General features: G+C 46.0%; 2 protein-coding genes across 2 annotated transcripts; one reads left to right on the top strand and one right to left on the bottom strand.

Moving 5' to 3' along the window:
* Window positions 1–2,844: 2,844 nt before the first annotated feature.
* Window positions 2,845–7,024, top strand: CCR75_001835 (uncharacterized protein; the record flags this gene model as incomplete). Its single annotated transcript, XM_067959936.1, has 4 exons — window positions 2,845–5,976; window positions 6,041–6,517; window positions 6,582–6,779; window positions 6,842–7,024. The coding sequence occupies 4 exons, from the start codon at window positions 2,845–2,847 to the stop codon at window positions 7,022–7,024; spliced, it is 3,990 nt and encodes a 1,329-aa protein (XP_067815742.1).
* Window positions 6,674–9,580, bottom strand: CCR75_001834 (uncharacterized protein; the record flags this gene model as incomplete). The annotated part of the gene is made up of 6 exons (XM_067959935.1): window positions 6,674–6,777; window positions 6,839–7,223; window positions 7,294–7,452; window positions 7,520–7,795; window positions 7,875–8,101; window positions 8,159–9,580. 5 exons carry the CDS (start codon window positions 9,578–9,580, stop codon window positions 7,103–7,105), a joined length of 2,205 nt encoding a protein of 734 aa, XP_067815743.1. The 3' UTR covers window positions 6,674–6,777; window positions 6,839–7,102.
* Window positions 9,581–16,730: the final 7,150 nt, after the last annotated feature.

Genomic DNA, 16,730 nt, shown 5'->3' on the forward strand with positions numbered 1-16,730 from the left:
ACTCCCAGAATTGGGACGTAATACGATCAATCAGAGTCTTCTCATCCAGGACACTTTCGTCCATCGATAAGGTTCTGAGAACCCATTCGTTCTTAAGAAATACTATTGTCGACCGAATATCGGCCACGTGTTGTCATGTGTGACAAGTACGCAGATCTGCTTGACTTTGCCACGCAAGAACCGTCTCGGTTCTAGCGTTGGCAATTGAGTTATCTCCGAAGTTGACTTCGGAGGCGCTAATAGATCAAGTGTATAAGCGCCTACATTTGATCTCTTGTTTACTAAGACATTATATTGTCTCGGTCTCTTCTTTGGAATTTATTTCCAAAGGTCAGGTTTCCGGGACTTTTTCCCAGAGAAACTATTTCGGGAGTATCCTCCCTAACTGCCTAGCTGTGGTTGTGCAACCACAGCGAGTCCTCTACGATCGAAAATTCAGTCGATCTAGGACTTTCGCACTGCCTCTAATAGATAGACGTTTCAACGCTTTTGGATGTTGCTTTCCAAGCAAACATCCTCGTTTTGTACACTCAGCTTATTCGAGTGGTCGAACTTCGACGCTGTCTCCGCTTGTGCACAGTCGTCGGTAGCTATATCCACGTCACAATGGTGAACCTTCGACGCTGCATGTGCTTGTGCACAGCCGTTAGGCACAGAGATCTTGTGCAGTCAAGCAAGCGACGGCCCACAAGTGAGTCCATCGAACTATCTCGTAGGACATCCACACCCTTGTGGACGCTCCAAGACGTTCATCGTTGGTCATCTCATGAAAAATTGATAGGCATCGCCAAGGCTTGATGCTGCCAATTTATGCATGGCTCGTACTTTTTAAGCCATGGCAATCCAAGGATGACACCAGATTTGTCATCTGAATCCAGTTCGATGAAATCACCATTGTATTGTTCAACCTTTGGCGTGTATTGGATACGAACTACACGTTACTTAACCGTTACAGATGCGCCTGTTGCTAGGCGCACTGTCATCCTCGTTAGAGGGATATCGCACTCACTTAACTGCGACCTGCTAGCAATTAGTGTCTAATAAAATTATTTGAGGCCCCACAATCGACTAGAAACTCAAGTGGCAATTTATTTGACACTTTTACTTTCAGAGTGATGAGGTAAGCCTCATCCCCTGGTGCAGTTACACACAATGTTTGTGTGTGAGGAGCAACTTTCGTCAAAAGACCTGCAAATTCTTTTGACGTTGCTAGATCAGTAGGGCGCTCCACACCTACTGACCCCAACCGTTTTTTGACGATCCGCCTCGCCTTTGCAATTTCGCAATAGCGTCGGATCCGCATCCTCCGCTGTTCTTACGGGAGGCCGATCTTTTCGCTCAGTGTTTCTAGGCATTGGCACTTCACTCAAAGACGTAGTGGCCCGTCTTTTGACAGCGATTACCTATTTGTAATCATTTGCAACTTGAAGAGCGAGATTTCTCGCTCTCCATGTACGAGAGATCCAGGTATCGTGTATGCCTGAGCATAAGCGTGAAGGTCACGCTTGCCCTACATCAAATCCAGGAGCTCGGCTCGAGCCCTGAATTTACGCGGGGCTCAGATGTTTACCTGAGCCGGGTCTTATTGATCTCATACGACCAAAAGCTAGTAGGTCGTGAGGCTTGAGCCCCAAGAAGGCCCAAGATTTGGCACGTTTGGCTAAGTTGGACATGCCAAATTTTTATTTTGTCGCATGATCATTCATGCAGCGAGCTTTAATAGCGTCGTGTAATTCGACGAACCATTCAAGAGGGAGTCGCCTTCGACTGCCTTAAACTTGAAGATTGCGATCTTTAAGCTTTTGGGTCGACGCGGAAGCGTCGGCCCATTAGCAGCATGTAAATGCTGCTGTCTCAACACCTCCGCGTGTTGAGAGCCTTACTAGTGAAGCAAGGCTACATTCTCTCTAGCCGCGTCGGGTATGTGCTATATGAACTCGGCTATGGCCGCATGCTGTTCATCTCTTCCCAGAGTGTACAGCATGGCGCCAACGACTGGCCCACCTACGACTGATCTCAATCGTCCGATCGCTCTCCATTCATGATCACTCAAATGAGTAATCCTTTCACGCGTGGTGTGATAGTCTGCTTGGGGGGATGGAAAGCTCCCTCCTTCATCGTCCAACATGTCCATGTTGGATGAAACGTGCGTAGGTCGTTGAACGGACTACGAAGTGCTACCAGGCCAGATGTAACGGAGCACCTTTCATTATTACTGATAAGTGCTAGTTGACCTTACACTGATTATGGTGTAAGTGAGGTGCCTCGAAACTACACGTACACAATAGTACAGAGGAAGGTTTCTATTAAGCTGAGGGTATTTAGTTTAAAGGTCTAGACTAAGTCTTTAGGATAAAGAAAAAAATAAAACTGTATGTATATATTTAGTTTCCTATGTAGCGATCTTCTATCTACTACTGAACTTATTATATTAATAACAAACTATGTATGGCGCCTCCTTGCGCACCGCACAATCGTTTCTTATAACGATTGGCGGTGTTGGTTTTTACCTAAAATAACCAATAAATTGAACTAATGCATCAATATTGCCAGATTTGGTAATATTGGAACTATTAAGTCAAATTATTCATAAAGATAATTATTTTAACTTCTCTGATCACAGAACATAATATTAATTAGTACTCGTAGGAAATAATATTATTAAACGGACACAGTTACCCACGCCTTTCCCTCTTCGACCGCCGTTTACTGTTTAGCTTCCATTATGCTACTACTGAGGTGGACTATTTTAGACTTTTCATGAACCGTCAATGGGGACATAATCGGGACGTCGGAAGGAAAAACAATTCCGAGCCAACATAGCAACACTCTTGTATTATCCTAATGGAAACTTTGCGCCGCCTCGCGAGCTCAGTGTTTGATGTGCATCGGGATAGTTTAAATGACACGCGACTTCCGGACGCTCGCTCTCTCGATATCACCTTTGTGGCAGATAGGCTTGCGGTTATGGGCACACCCAGCAATGCTCCCACCGATAAAAAGCGCAATGTTGTCAACGTTGATGACTTGGCGCAATTTTTGGACGCTCACCATCGCAACCACTTTATGGTATTTAATTTAAACGCACTGCTCTATACGCTAAATAACGAGCACGAGTCCGTGGCTGATAAGCTGCATGAGCAGCTACTTGAATTTAACTGGGAGCGTGACGGTATGAAGGCACACACGCCACCCTTGGACCTTATCTATCGCATTTGCTACGCTCTACACGCGTGGATTTTGCTTGACCCGCAGCACATTGCGCTTGTCAATTGCCAGTCAGGAAAGACTCGCAGCGGTGTCGTTGTTGCCTGTTACTTGTTGTTCGCCAGACTTGTAAATGATCCGATGGACGCCTTTGTCGAGTTTTACAAGAAGCGCTGGGATATGAAATCTCTTACATCTCAAGTGTTAAGGAAAAAGACGCCGCCATCGATTCAGCGCTTTCTTACGAGTTTTCACGAGTTATTGAAGCAGGAAATGCCAATTAATGACAATCCACTGCTTCTCAAGGCCGTGATCTTTCGACAACTGCCCGTGGAATTGCAGCCTTGTGTCCAGATTTGGGACGATTACAAATTAGTATACTGCACGAACACATCAGAGGGAGAAACTCATGGAGAAGCTCCAGTGCTGGACTGGAATGAAGAAGACGGATTTTTTGCCATTTTATGGGAGAACGGCATTGAATTGGATGGAGGTTTCTCGATTTTGTGTTCATTTGGAGCTAATTATGATAACGTAAATGACATGGATGCTTCATCTAAAGTGCTGTTTCGATATGCAAACTCGACATTTTGTCTGGCGCCCGGACTTGTGACACTTAAGAAACATGATTTGGACCTGATGAAGCAGTACGAGCATGGTTTTGATGGAGATCTGTTCTCAGTTGACCTAGTGCTGCATGAAAACAGCGCGAAGAAGCCTCCTAGTCTTGTAGGGAGGAATTTAACAGGAAATAATGCAGTGCGACAAGGCTTGATCGAGATGACTAAGCACCACGTAATTTTGCCAGACCCAGCTATGCACTCAAAATTAAAATGCATAGGCTTTTCCGATACACCCGCAACATTTGCGCTACAATGCTCTCAAAATGCGCCAAATCTGGCGTTAGATTTATTGCACACAAAAGGGTTCTCAAGGTTTTTTGCTCAGGAAGCAGCAGATGTTGCAGCTACAGAGCGGCAAGAAAGTAGCATTTTAAATCACGAAACGACAATTTGCACTAAGAATAGCCAGCAGACCGCAGGCAATGAGAGAGGAAAATGTAAGGCTATCACGACTCGTGAAAATTTATCTGTATCGACTAATAGTAATGACCACGCGACACCTACAAATGAACATACGACAAAAAAACATTTATTGATTGAGGGTAAAGCAGCTTCAAGCTTAGCAACCATGAGTGCTTTGATTGTAAGGTCATCACATAATACCTTGAATTCAGCAATTGATGTCGTTACGAATGCGCCTGGACCGCCAAAGCTTGAAATCAAGTCTGCAATGCCAAGTGACCTATTTTTGGCAAGTAGGCCAACTGAAGCAGTTGGCTTGTCAGTGGAAAGTGGTGAAGATACTAAGTGCGCCGCGCTTAAGAGTGGTGCTTCTTTTAAGGCGATTCAAAGCTGCTTGCTGAAGGACGGTGCTAAACCCTCGGCATTGCTGCCTATTCATTTATGTGAAAACTGTACAAGCAATAGCGGCGATATGAGTAGTGCACCTATCGCTTCTGAGACTAAGCTGAAGAATCGAGAAGAGTATGCCCGCTACTTTCGAATGCTGCGAATGGGATGTCCGAGGGAAGCTGTTAAACAGAAAATGCTTATGGACGGGCTTGACCCTGTAATCTTGGAACATGGCTCGAATTCAACATACAATTTGGGAAAAGACCGTACTGCTATTACACAAAGTGTGCCAGAGTCTTCAAACGATAAAGAATATACAAATTCATCTACAACTGAGGACAAGGTCGTTCCTGTGTCGGATGTATTGATGAAAGACTACAAAATCTACTCCAAATATTATAAAATGCGCAAAATAGGATTGTCCGATGGAGCAATTCGTCAAAAAATGAAAGCTGATGGCGTTGATGAGCGTGCAGTAGATCTAGGAAGTGACGTTTTTTTTTGTAATATGTCGAAACCGGATGAGATGCACAAGTTTGTTTCCTCCATGAAGGATAAGAAATTAAGGGATGATCCGAAGTATGCTAAGTACTTTAAAATGCTGCAGATGGGTCTTACCGAAGAGGCTGTGCGGAAAAAGATGATATCTGAATCTGTTGATGAGCGTGCTTTGGACCTTGGTGGTGATGAAGTTGCCTCAAAGTTGGTATCTTTGAAGGACAATGTCAAACTTCAGGACGACCCTGGTTACTCAAAATATTTCAAGAAGCTGAAAAATGGCCCTCTAGAGGGAGCTCTAAAACAGAAAATGGTAACTGAGAACTTTTTTGTCCAAGCGCTAGAGCTGGGACCCGAAGACTCGCGTTCGCAGCTACACGCCGGTGAAAATGCTATGGAATCATCAATTGCTACCATGGTAAAACCAAAGCGCGCACGTAAGAAGCTGCATTGGCAAGCTATTTCCGAGGAACGTATAAGCAATATTAATAAGCAGACCATTTGGGAAGACGAAAATGAGAATGTTAATTTTGAGATGGATATGGAGGAGCTTGAAGCACTCTTTTTTGCTAATTCGAACACAAGGAGTGCAAAAAGCAACTCTACATTTGGGCAGAGTAAGCCTATTCAACGAAAACAGACTGTAACGCTTATTGATGGAAAACGAGCAATGAATGCAGCTATCTCGCTGGCCCGGGTAAAGCTTTCTTACAGCGAAATTGCTGATGCGGTGGCCAAATTTGACCCGACTGGTCTGTCACTTGAGCAGCTCATCGGCATTAGCGAATTTTTACCAACAAAGGAGGAAATTGTACTAGTTTGCGGTTATGTTGGAGACAAAGAGCTGTTAGGCGAGGTAAGTTTTTATCTACCTCATTATTTTCTCGTATTTTTAAAACTAAGTTTAATCGATTTATTAGGCTGAAAAGTTTATCACTGAGATTGCAAAACTGAAGCGATATGCGTCGCGAATGGACTGCTTGGTATATAAATCATCATTTACGTCGCGCAGTGCCGACCTTTCCCTTTCTGTGGCTAATTTGCAAAAGGCAGCCGAGGAAGTTAAAGGCAGCCGACTTCTTAAGACCTTGCTGGCCATGGTACTAAAGCTGGGCAATACACTGAATGGAAGTGGTGAAGAAAATGAAATCAAGGGCTTCACCGTTGATTCGCTATTGCGATTGGGGCAGACAAAGGCTGTCAACCAGAAGACGACCGTTTTGCATTATCTGGTCCGGCTTATAAAGAAAAATCATCCCCAGATACTCAACTTTCAAGAAGAGCTTCCAAGTGTATCTCTTGCGGCACGTGAATCTTTTGAGACGATCGATAAAGATTTTAAAAAATTGAAGAGAGGGCTTGCAACTTTATACACGGAATTGAAGTTGCAAGAAAAGGTTGCAAGGACTTGTGGTAAAAAGTGTCATTTACTGATCTGACTTTCACTTGTATTCCGAGCAGGAAAATGAGAGCCATGGGCCGAAGAATGTTGTCAAGGCGATGCAAACTTCTGCATCTGAAATTGAAGATCAAATGGAGGCCCTTGCTGATATCATAGCAAGCACAAAAGAAGACGTTTTGAGTGTGTTGGATTACTTTGGTGAAGACCCAAAGCGTTGTCCTTCTGAATTTTTTGCCACGCTAGCGTCCTTTTGTTCGGTATGCGTTGGCTCATTTGAAAGCATTATTATATGAAATTTAGAGAATGCTTTTGTTAATAGATGTTCCAACGTTCGCGAAATGAGGTCGACTCTGTGGACGAGGCTGAACGCTTGAAGATGCGGCGATTAAGTTTCTTCGGACATGCATCAAACTCGAAAACTGGAGTAAATTCTGAAGTCCATCGTCCAATTTTGGAACGCATGCATAACACAGTTGATAAGCAGCAATTTAACGATAATTAAATGATATCTGATCATATTTTACGTGACGTCTCCTGCATAATTTCACCTGATTTAAATGGTGCGTCGATTTACAAATGCTCACCGCCACCCGATAGATTTTCTTTTAACACGCTTGAAATGAGCCACTCGCTTCGCTTGCGGCGGCAAGGTGACCGGTCGATTATTTGAGGCAAGAACCCGTACCGCTCCTCCGACAGGACTGCAGACAAACAAAAAGCACAAATTGTTAGAAATCATATTAATATACCTTAGAGTAATTTAAAACTTACATCCGAGGTGCTGCTATTCCCTCATTGACATCGCGAGGTGGCAAAGTGGTATCAATCGTTACTAGCGACAAATCAAATGAGACTTGTTTAGACGCCAAAGAGACATCTGCATCTGTGCCGATCGCGCTTTTACCGTTTCCCCGCTGTTTTTTTAAGATACTGAGCATCCAATTTGAAGTTCAAATTATCATACGATAAATTGCGAACCAGTAAGAAAAAAATGTACCTGCGAATTTTTTCGGAAGCAGATGACCGCTTCCGTTTGCCTTGAAAGGAAAGCAGTCGATCTTTTTGTTTCGTTTTAGGTCCTCCTTGTGCATTTTGATCTAAAGCCGACATACTTAGTCGTCTTGAAAAGTTTGTTGGAGGCGATATTCTACTTGGTTTGCCGTTGCTTGAAATCAATAGTTCTGCTAAATCTGGCGAAGACTCGTTACCACGCAATATATTTTCCGCAACGTTTTCAATACCATTTAGCCCCTGGGCGTTGGCTAATCTCTCCCTATCCACGCAAAATCCAATCAGTCATGCGCAAACATAAGAATAAGGATCGAGTGCTTTTTGCACACCGATCTGCTTACTTTTGAGCGTACAAACTCCACCTTCGCGAAGTAATTGGTGGAGGAAACTCGGGCGGAGAAGGGGTTCTCATCTGCTGCAGAGCTTTTCTAGCCTCTTCGCCCTTGCTTCTGCGGCGATGCTCCTCTTGACGATAATCTTCGAGCCTCTTTTCATACTTCTTGCGTAACTCAAGCTCTGCTGCTAATTTGTCTTGTAGAGACTGGATTTGAGAGACTTGATTAGCAACCTACAACCACAATCATATTAGAAAAGATTGCAGGCCATAAGAGAGAATTATTCGTACCACTCCATTAAGTCTGGTAATCTCCGCGCGCTCCGTACGCCGCGATTTGCCCATTTGAATATGGCTCACACGCGAAGCAAATTTTAATGATTTGATCGTCTCATTCACGTCAGCACTTGAAGGGCTAACGTGCACGAGCAATAAAGTACGGTTGGCGTGGCCAGTCAAAGAATCCTGGAGCAGGTGAGTAAGCTTCGAATTCCGGAAAGGGATGTGCTTTTCTTTCGCCAACGAGGCTGATAAAACATCACCCACAGCTGCGAGCGATTTATTAATGTGCTGTGATTCCCTTACGGTACTTGCTGGTGTTTCCGCCGTCTTTGAAAGCCGTTCCGACCCAGCCAAGTCCACAAGAGCCAACCTTCCAACTACTTTATCGCCATTTTCCTTGCTGGTACGATGAATATTAATAATTAAAACAGTGTGGGACCGGTCGCTACGATCGTTCTTCACCGCGGCGCGACTTTTGTTGGCAATAGTGTCCTGAAATTCGTTGACACTTGATGCATCAACTGTCACCACATTCTTCAAATAAACACCAGCATCTGCATGTCGAATCTCTACTGTTGACAACGAGTGATTCTGCTGATTACCGCACATACTGGTAGCACCAATATGACAGCCCATGCCTGCGATAGGCGAACTCCTGTCCGCTGATACTGTCGATCCAGTACACGTGCTCGCAATAGGAGCAGTACTAGTGCTAGGTTGAGCTAGCAGGTCGTAAATGTCCTCGTTATAAATTTCCACGATCTGAATTTTCACCTGGAAGTCGTACATGTGCTGCTCTTGCGCCAATGAGGCATAAATTAGGTCACCTGATCTATAGTACAGTCCTTTATCGCTCTCAGAACCTTGCATCGTGTGAGTCTTGCCCGAGCCTGTCTGACCGTAAGCAAATACGCAGGCGTGGTGGCCCGCGACAGCCGAGAGCACGAGTGGCGCCACCTCTTTAAAAACTGTAGCTTGCGAATTTTGCTCATTAAATACGCGAGAGAAGGAAAAGCTCTTGTAAAGTGCCCCATCTACCGGTGAAAAAACACTTAGTTCCTGTGCTGAATCGACCTGGACACGCTTGCGGCGCTTGGCTGGGCTCATGCCCTCGCTCTCATCACCGCTGGTGCCTGCAAGGGGTGTCGGCATGGGCCGAACGCGACAAAACACGCGAATATTTCCTTGTATCTCTGCCAGCCGCGTCTCTAGCTTGCCACGAGCTGAGCGCTCATGGGTCAGGGCGTTAATCGTCGCACGTTCGCGCTTTTTATCCCGCTCCAGTGCGGACACAAGTTCAGCGCCTAGTACGCCAAAGTCATGGCTACAGAGTCGAAAAGAAGCGGAGACGTCATGCATGAGTGCCGCTACGCTAGCGCGCAGCTGAGACACCAGCTTTTGCGCGGGCAACCTCAACGCTCCGTCGTCCATAATCTCAAACCTGGCGCGTATTAAGGCGCGGGAAACTACGAGAAGAAAAATATTTTCGAAATATGGATCACAAGCCAATTAAGTACAGTTTGTGTGCTTAACGACTTAGACCTGCCGCTTGGGTGTGGTGCACATAGTGACTTTTCCTTGTGTACGTGATGCACATAGGTGCATTCTTATTATAAGGAATGACGGCTAGCGTCATTCGTAATCCGAGGTATTCATAATTATACGCTCGCTCGCAATGTTGGGGTACACATCTACAGAGGTGGCATCTATTGACGCGCTAAAAAAGGTTTTGTATTTAATTCTATTAAATAGAAATCAGTCTTAAAACTCCTTCGTGGTTAACAAGTGCGCACGTGAAGCCGGCCGGATTACCGCTTCCGTTACGACCCAGGTAAGGAGGCAGCTCTCTTGTTCCTGGATCATGTGGACCGACTACAGGGGATGCCCGAATCCATTGTATCGGATCGGGATTCACGTTTTACGTCAGGTTTTTGGCGTCATGTGTTGAGCTGCTGGGTAGCAAGCTCCACAGGTCAACAGCCGATCATTCCCAGAACGATAGCCGAATAGAACGTGTCACTCGGGTCGTGGCGGATGTATTGCGCACGAAAAAAACTCCCAAAGATTGGAGCAATTAGTTGCCCTTTGTGAAGTTCGCTACTAAAAACAGCGTCCACACCAGTACGGGTGAGACATCGTTTTATAGAAACGATGTCTCACTCGTACTGGCGTGGACGCTGTTTTTAGTAGCGAACTTCAAGGAATGCGCCATCCTCGTACGCCATTCTCGTTTTTAAGCGTAGTATAAAAACTGCACTTTTATGTAGGGTTGTAGTACTTAATCAAACATTTTCTTCTACTCTAAAACGTTCATTGTATTTGCGACCATGTTGGTCCGCATATTGTTTTTGCTTGTCCTGTGCACTTGCTATCGCGTCACGGACTTTTCGTGTGATAGCTAATCGCTCATCCTCAAAGCGTTCTTGCCCCCTCACGCTTTTAACATCAAACTTGGCTATGACACCGCCAATAGGTCAGTCATAGGACGTAGTTGTCAATAATGAAACATCAGGAGCACAGGCACTTCTTGCCGTGACTCCGCAGTGACATCGTGACCACTGATTAATCGGCAAGGTCAGCAGATCAAGTTTCTGACGTAGACATGATACTCTCACGGGTCATCGTCATTTCGGCGAAACTGTGTCCTTCTTTCGCACCGAGCGTAGTGAGCCCCCCCCCCCACTAAGATTCGGGCCCTGGAGATACTCCGAAATTACTACCTCGTTTTATCGGGCCGTGACAGTGGTCAAAGAGGTGTTAGAGACCCAATTTATAGGCGGAAGACGCACCCCGTCTTTTACGTGTGTCGTCTGAAACGGTATGTTATTCCAGAAAGCACATACCGCCATCAGTCTAAGGAGACCGATGGTGACGCTGACCGTAGGTCGAACCTCGTTCGGGGGGGGGGATGAAAGACTTCCAGCCGAATGATTCCTTTCCACCGTGATATGGGTTTGGAGAGCAAGGTATATTGCGCGCGTAACGCGGAAATCTCAGCATCAGCTTCTCCAAAATGTCCAGCCGAAGTTTTAGCCTTTCGTAACCCTGGCGATCCTTCGTCGACCATCACGGAGATCCAAAGTCAGCCGCGAGACTTAACTTTCGAGATTTCCGATCCGTCGTTCAGCAGCGCTCACCACCTCCGACTGAACGGAGCGAATTAGGCTGTCGTACGTAGGTATGCGAAATCGATTCTCCTATCGGACGCCGCCTGCACTGAAGGATGCTGCTAGAAGCCAACGCTTCCTTGTTGGAAGGTTGATTTCCCACCGATCCGTGCAGCAGAAGCTTTAAATCCTCGTCCAGTGGAGAGGATACCCCAAGAGATTCGACTCTTGGAACCGGTCGACGCCCTGCGCGTCGACTTACCGGTCCCGGTGTCTGCCTATGAAGCCAGTTGTCGCTCCGCTAGTTCCGAATGGACCAGCAGGAGCGGCGTGACGAGAAGAAACAGGGGGTACAGTACCGCCCATGATTTCTCTCACTCGCAAGCGAGCAAAGTTGATTCGCTGCAACCATTGATTTGCCACATCGGAATGCAGCTGGTAACGGCGCAGGAATTCGCGTCGTATTGGTCGGTTGTTTCATTCGAACGCAACGCCATCGAAATCGGGGAAACACGGTCAAGTAATTTTTGCTGAACTGTAGATGCCATAATAATCATGTGCGTCTATAGTAGCGTGCTCTAGGAGCGACGCACTAGTTCCCCCGAACGAGGTCATTCGGATGGAGGTGGCATCGATGCCACCAGCCATATAGCCGCGTTTATACGACTGGCTTGTGACACTGACTGGACACGATCACGTGCCGTTAATTTAGCTTCATGCTCAGGATCTTCTGCTTAAGATCATCGTTGCGGTGATGGTCTGACACGACAGATGCTGGGTTTTTACCCAACTGAGACGCAACTGCACCTATATAGGCAGTGCTCTCATGAATGGTCGCTGCGCTAGCTAGCGCAGACGACGAGACAGTTGCCTCGTTGACGTAAGGCAAGTTTGCCTTTGCAGCGTTGGGCATCTCCACGTTAGGAACAATGGGTGAAGTTTGGATGGACAATATAGCGTCATCACCCTTCCCCATTTGCTTGTTGCAGTACCTCACCCGCATCCGATTTCTCTTCAACATGATGTTCGACTTACTCCCTACCACCATAGACCACCTCAGCAGGTGCAGCCGGCTTGGTTGCTCCACCACCGCGATTATTTTAGGCTTATAATCTGTTTGGCAGGAACGCACTTCAGCAGAAATTGGTAGAAGTAAGAGTAATTTAATTAACAATCAATTTTAACCTCCTAAGACTAACTAACATGCATGCGCAAGCGAGCACCTCCAATCCTTATCGCCTACTTCCAGCTCATCTTATCGCTTATTTACAGCTCAACTTATTGCTCTTCCTCGATTTGCTGCACTTTCTTATTGCTCTTTTTATGACTTGCCAGTCAAGTGCGGACGCTCTTGACCTTATCTCACCTATTAAAACCGGTAAATTCTAACACGAATAGTCTCACATTTTCTCTCACCGCACGCCTAATAAGACTATCGCTCGGCTCACGAGTGTAGGGCGTGACAGCTTGCAAGCGTCCGTTAACACTGGAGAGGAGATAATAGTCAGCGCCTGCCCAAACTTAGTATCACAAAAATCCTTCAGACAGCCTGTCTCTCTACGAACGCGTCATTAAATTTGATTATAAGTATTTATCAGGCTGTCTCTTCAAGCGTCATCGCGAGGGGGCTGTGTTGATGGGTTCAAAACTTGGTGATCTAACAAGGGCCAGACTCTTAGAATGCTTCGCAGTAAAATGGGCCTCAGCTGGTACCGCTTAAGAATTTTGTACTCGAATTGCGGAGAGCATAGTCTGAGGCACGAAGTTATGAAACGGGGGATTCCGTTCATTAGACTTATAAAAAACTCATGCGCAAGAGAACTCAAATCGGCGAGGCGCTCAACTGAAGCTCTCGGTCAATTTGGTACGGACTTTAAAATTGATTGTAGTGCTATCAGCATGATTGCCCGCTGGCTTTGAGCTTTGAAGCTTTGCGGTATAGCGCAGCTCGTTGAGGGCGACATATTAATGGTGTTATTCGCGCGCTGTGTCCCATTTTTCGAAGCAACGCTTTAGAGAAGTATTCAAAGCGTTTGTGGCGCGCAAGGGCGTGTTCCAAATACGGGCAACTTATAAAAAATATCGCAAATGTATCAGCGCCAAATAGCAAAAGTAATGCTGCAAGGGCGATTCTTTTGTGCGCGACTGACGCGGCAATTAACAGGAATGATGCGTTTCATATCAACGACTATAGTGTGGGTCTGATACCGGAGCATACTTACGTTGTTCAAGAATGGTGCCAGATACTTTCGAAACGTTGCCAACGACCAGAATAGAGATGCGTTGGGCGAGAAGCAATGCAATCCTACAACAGTGCCTCGATTTTGAAAAAAAGCCGGCAAGCGAGAGTTGCAATGGAGTGTGTATCGCCAACGCTCTCTCTGCTTCATTGTGGCTATTGCAGCTACATTATTGCTCGCTTCTATGCAAGAGTAGATGCAAGTGCCAAAAGAGTGTGCGAAGGCCAGCGAGCAAGACATCCCGACGGTACCTATTTCGTAAGTATTTAAACGCAGGAGTGTTGCCAAGGTACACCATATGTATGTATTTCTTAGATGCGTTCTTATTGGAAAGTAAAAATTGGGTGTAATTCACTTTCGTAGGAACATCAGGTGGTGATGAAAGATTAGTTTGACAATATTTCTTGTCCAATGGAAACATTTCCTAGAAATCAGGCTCAGATGTAACATGGTTAGCATGAGAATTAAGGACATCAATCCATACATCACTTCGGTATTTGCCTTTTACCCAACAGGTAACAGCCGCAAGAATCAACCTCGTTTGTCGTCAGCTCGGAAGGCAAGTATGTCCGCTGAGAAATCTGAAGTCATCCTGGGAAGTGACAATTACTTTCGCTGGGAATTCGCCTTTTATGCGGATGGGCGCTGGCGCGAAAGGGACTACTGGCACATGTATAATATGTGAACGATCCGTCGGAGATAAGTGAAGGATGGTTGCTCAACGATATGAAGGCTCCGGGACTTATTGCTCATGGGATTGCATCAGTACACCATAAACAGAATTCGGTCGGCTACCTCGGCTCTTCATGCGGAGAAAACGCGCAAGGACTTCTACAATCGGGCGACGCTGCACACCGTGTATCGATGACCCATCCTCTTTATGACTTCAAGATGGAAGACGGAATGACGATGATGTCCAAGCAACTCGACGATTTTAAAGAACTGGTCGTGGGTTTGCAGACACTGAACGAACCTCTGGATGAAGCTCGACAATTGGTGACTGCTGATCAGTCTTCCGGGGGAGTATGAACTGATCTTCTCGATCATGGAAAATTCCAAGGACACCCCGCTTATCGAGGTCAAGGAGAAGCTGCTGAGAGAATTTGGACGAATGGAGAAGAAGAAAAGTCAAGTGCGTGCACAGACAGTACCCCCCTTGGAACGGCAATGGTGACAGTGATACCGTGTTTGCCGTGGGAGGTCGATCAGCCGGTTGGTTGATTGATAGTTGTGCGATGGCACACATTTCCCCGTATTGCGCCGAATTCATTGGGTACGAAACACTTGCAAGCTCCATTGAAGTTACCATTTCAAATAGTAACAATCTTCGTGTATACCGAATGTCGGTTACGTAATCGTCCTCTTTGACGAGTACGCAGATCTGCTTGATTTTCCAGTGCAATGGAAAGTACAAAATGGCGGGATTGATCTGGTCTGCACCTCTTCACGGTCTCGATGTTGTTTGAGAGTACTTTTTCACCCACTCTAAAGCGTTCATTATTTTTGCGACCATTTCGGTCCGCATATTCTTTTTGCGACCATTTCGGTCCGCATATTCTTTTTGCTTGTCCTGTGCGCTTGCCATTGCGTCACAGCTTGAAGTGCCTCTTCTCCTTCCTCAACGAGGGTTAGGTCCATGGGTTCCGGTCTATTAGACGGTTTCCAAGTGCTTGCTGGGCATCTTTGTCCCAGCAGGGACCCTGGCATAGCAGCGAGCCATCATATGGGCGCGCTTGACATGCAGAGGCTCCAGCTAATGGTCTCGCGCATATTCTAGGGCGTATATGCCGGAAAGGGTAAAATACTCTTAAAGGGCACCGAAGGCAAACGGATACGCGTGGTGGAAGCTCTGCACATTCCAGGTTGGGATCGACGATTGCTGTCTGTCGCAAATTGGCTGACAGGGACATGAGTATAGATTTTCGTCAAGATTCAAGGTTTATTTCGAACAAGTCGAAGGCAGTGGCTTTCGGGCAGAAAATCGGCAAGACATGCGTGCTGTAATGCCATCAAGACATAGCACAGTATGGGAAGTATGGTCAAGTTAAAGATGAGTGCATGCTTGAATTGGGCACCCAAGAGAAGAAGTGCAGCTGAAAACACAACTAGCAGCGACGGAGATATCAATGATTAAGAAAAAGAAGGTCGAGAATTCGTTCGGTGGTTGTTTGAAAGGCAAACTGACGGTGGAGAGATTCTCATCGCGATTCTAAACTCGCGCATCAAGTGTACTGGAGCTTGTACACACGGACGTAATAAGCCCTATGAAGACAAAGTCAAAAAGTGATGCTAAGTACGTGCTCACTTTAATGGACGACCTGCTGAAAGCTCTTGTGACACTTCCAGAAGCACTTTCTCCTTGAGGTTGCTGTTCAGGAAATCTGTGCCCACGTCCATTTGCTCGAACACATACTCCTTCGCCACAATCACCGCCAACACAACTCGTATGGAGCTCATGTTAGCCACCGGTGAGTACGTCTCGAAGAAATCCACACTGAGTTCTGTTTGAACCCTTTTGCAACAAGCCTTTCCTTGAACTTGATGACCGTGCCATGTTAATCCAGCTTTTTTCGCGAAGACCCATCTACATCCGATAGGTCGTACATTTTCGGTTCTTCATACAAAGACCGAGAAAAATGATCGTCTTTTTCTTTATTGCTATCCAATTCTAGTCCATTTTCAAGTATGAGCACTGGTTCGTGACTGCGACGTGCTCTAGCTTATTAGGGTCGAAGTACCATGTCACCCTGCCGGTAGACCGGTTTATCAGGCATACTGCCGTGTTGACCGCTTTTACCCACCAATCAAAACACTTTTGAAGCGTATCATCGCCCTTGCCTTATCCATGATTGTCCGGTTGGCTCGTTCCTCCACGCCGTTTTGCTATGGGCCGTTTCTGGTATCAGTCGTACAGTATTTGCACATCGCCTTGTTTACGAATTCCGTTTCGTTGTCCGAACGCAAGCACTTGACCCTAGTGTTCCACTGTCTTCCGTATAGTGTCTTGGACTCCTTGAACTTCATCAATACTTATCTAATCGTCTCAAGAAAGCACGCCACCACATAACGAAAGTACGAAAGGCGTGGTGTGCAAGCTAAAAAAACCATTTATGAGCTAAAGCTAGAGACGAGTGATGCCACAAAATCATTTTATGAAGATCGGTTCAGAGCTGCGGGGCAGATCAATGTGTATACGTGCAGCACAATCGCGACAACATGGTATTTGTTTGCATG

Source organism: Bremia lactucae, linkage group LG8, assembly GCF_004359215.1.
Source record: "Bremia lactucae strain SF5 linkage group LG8, whole genome shotgun sequence".
Taxonomy (NCBI): Eukaryota; Oomycota; class Peronosporomycetes; order Peronosporales; family Peronosporaceae; genus Bremia; species Bremia lactucae.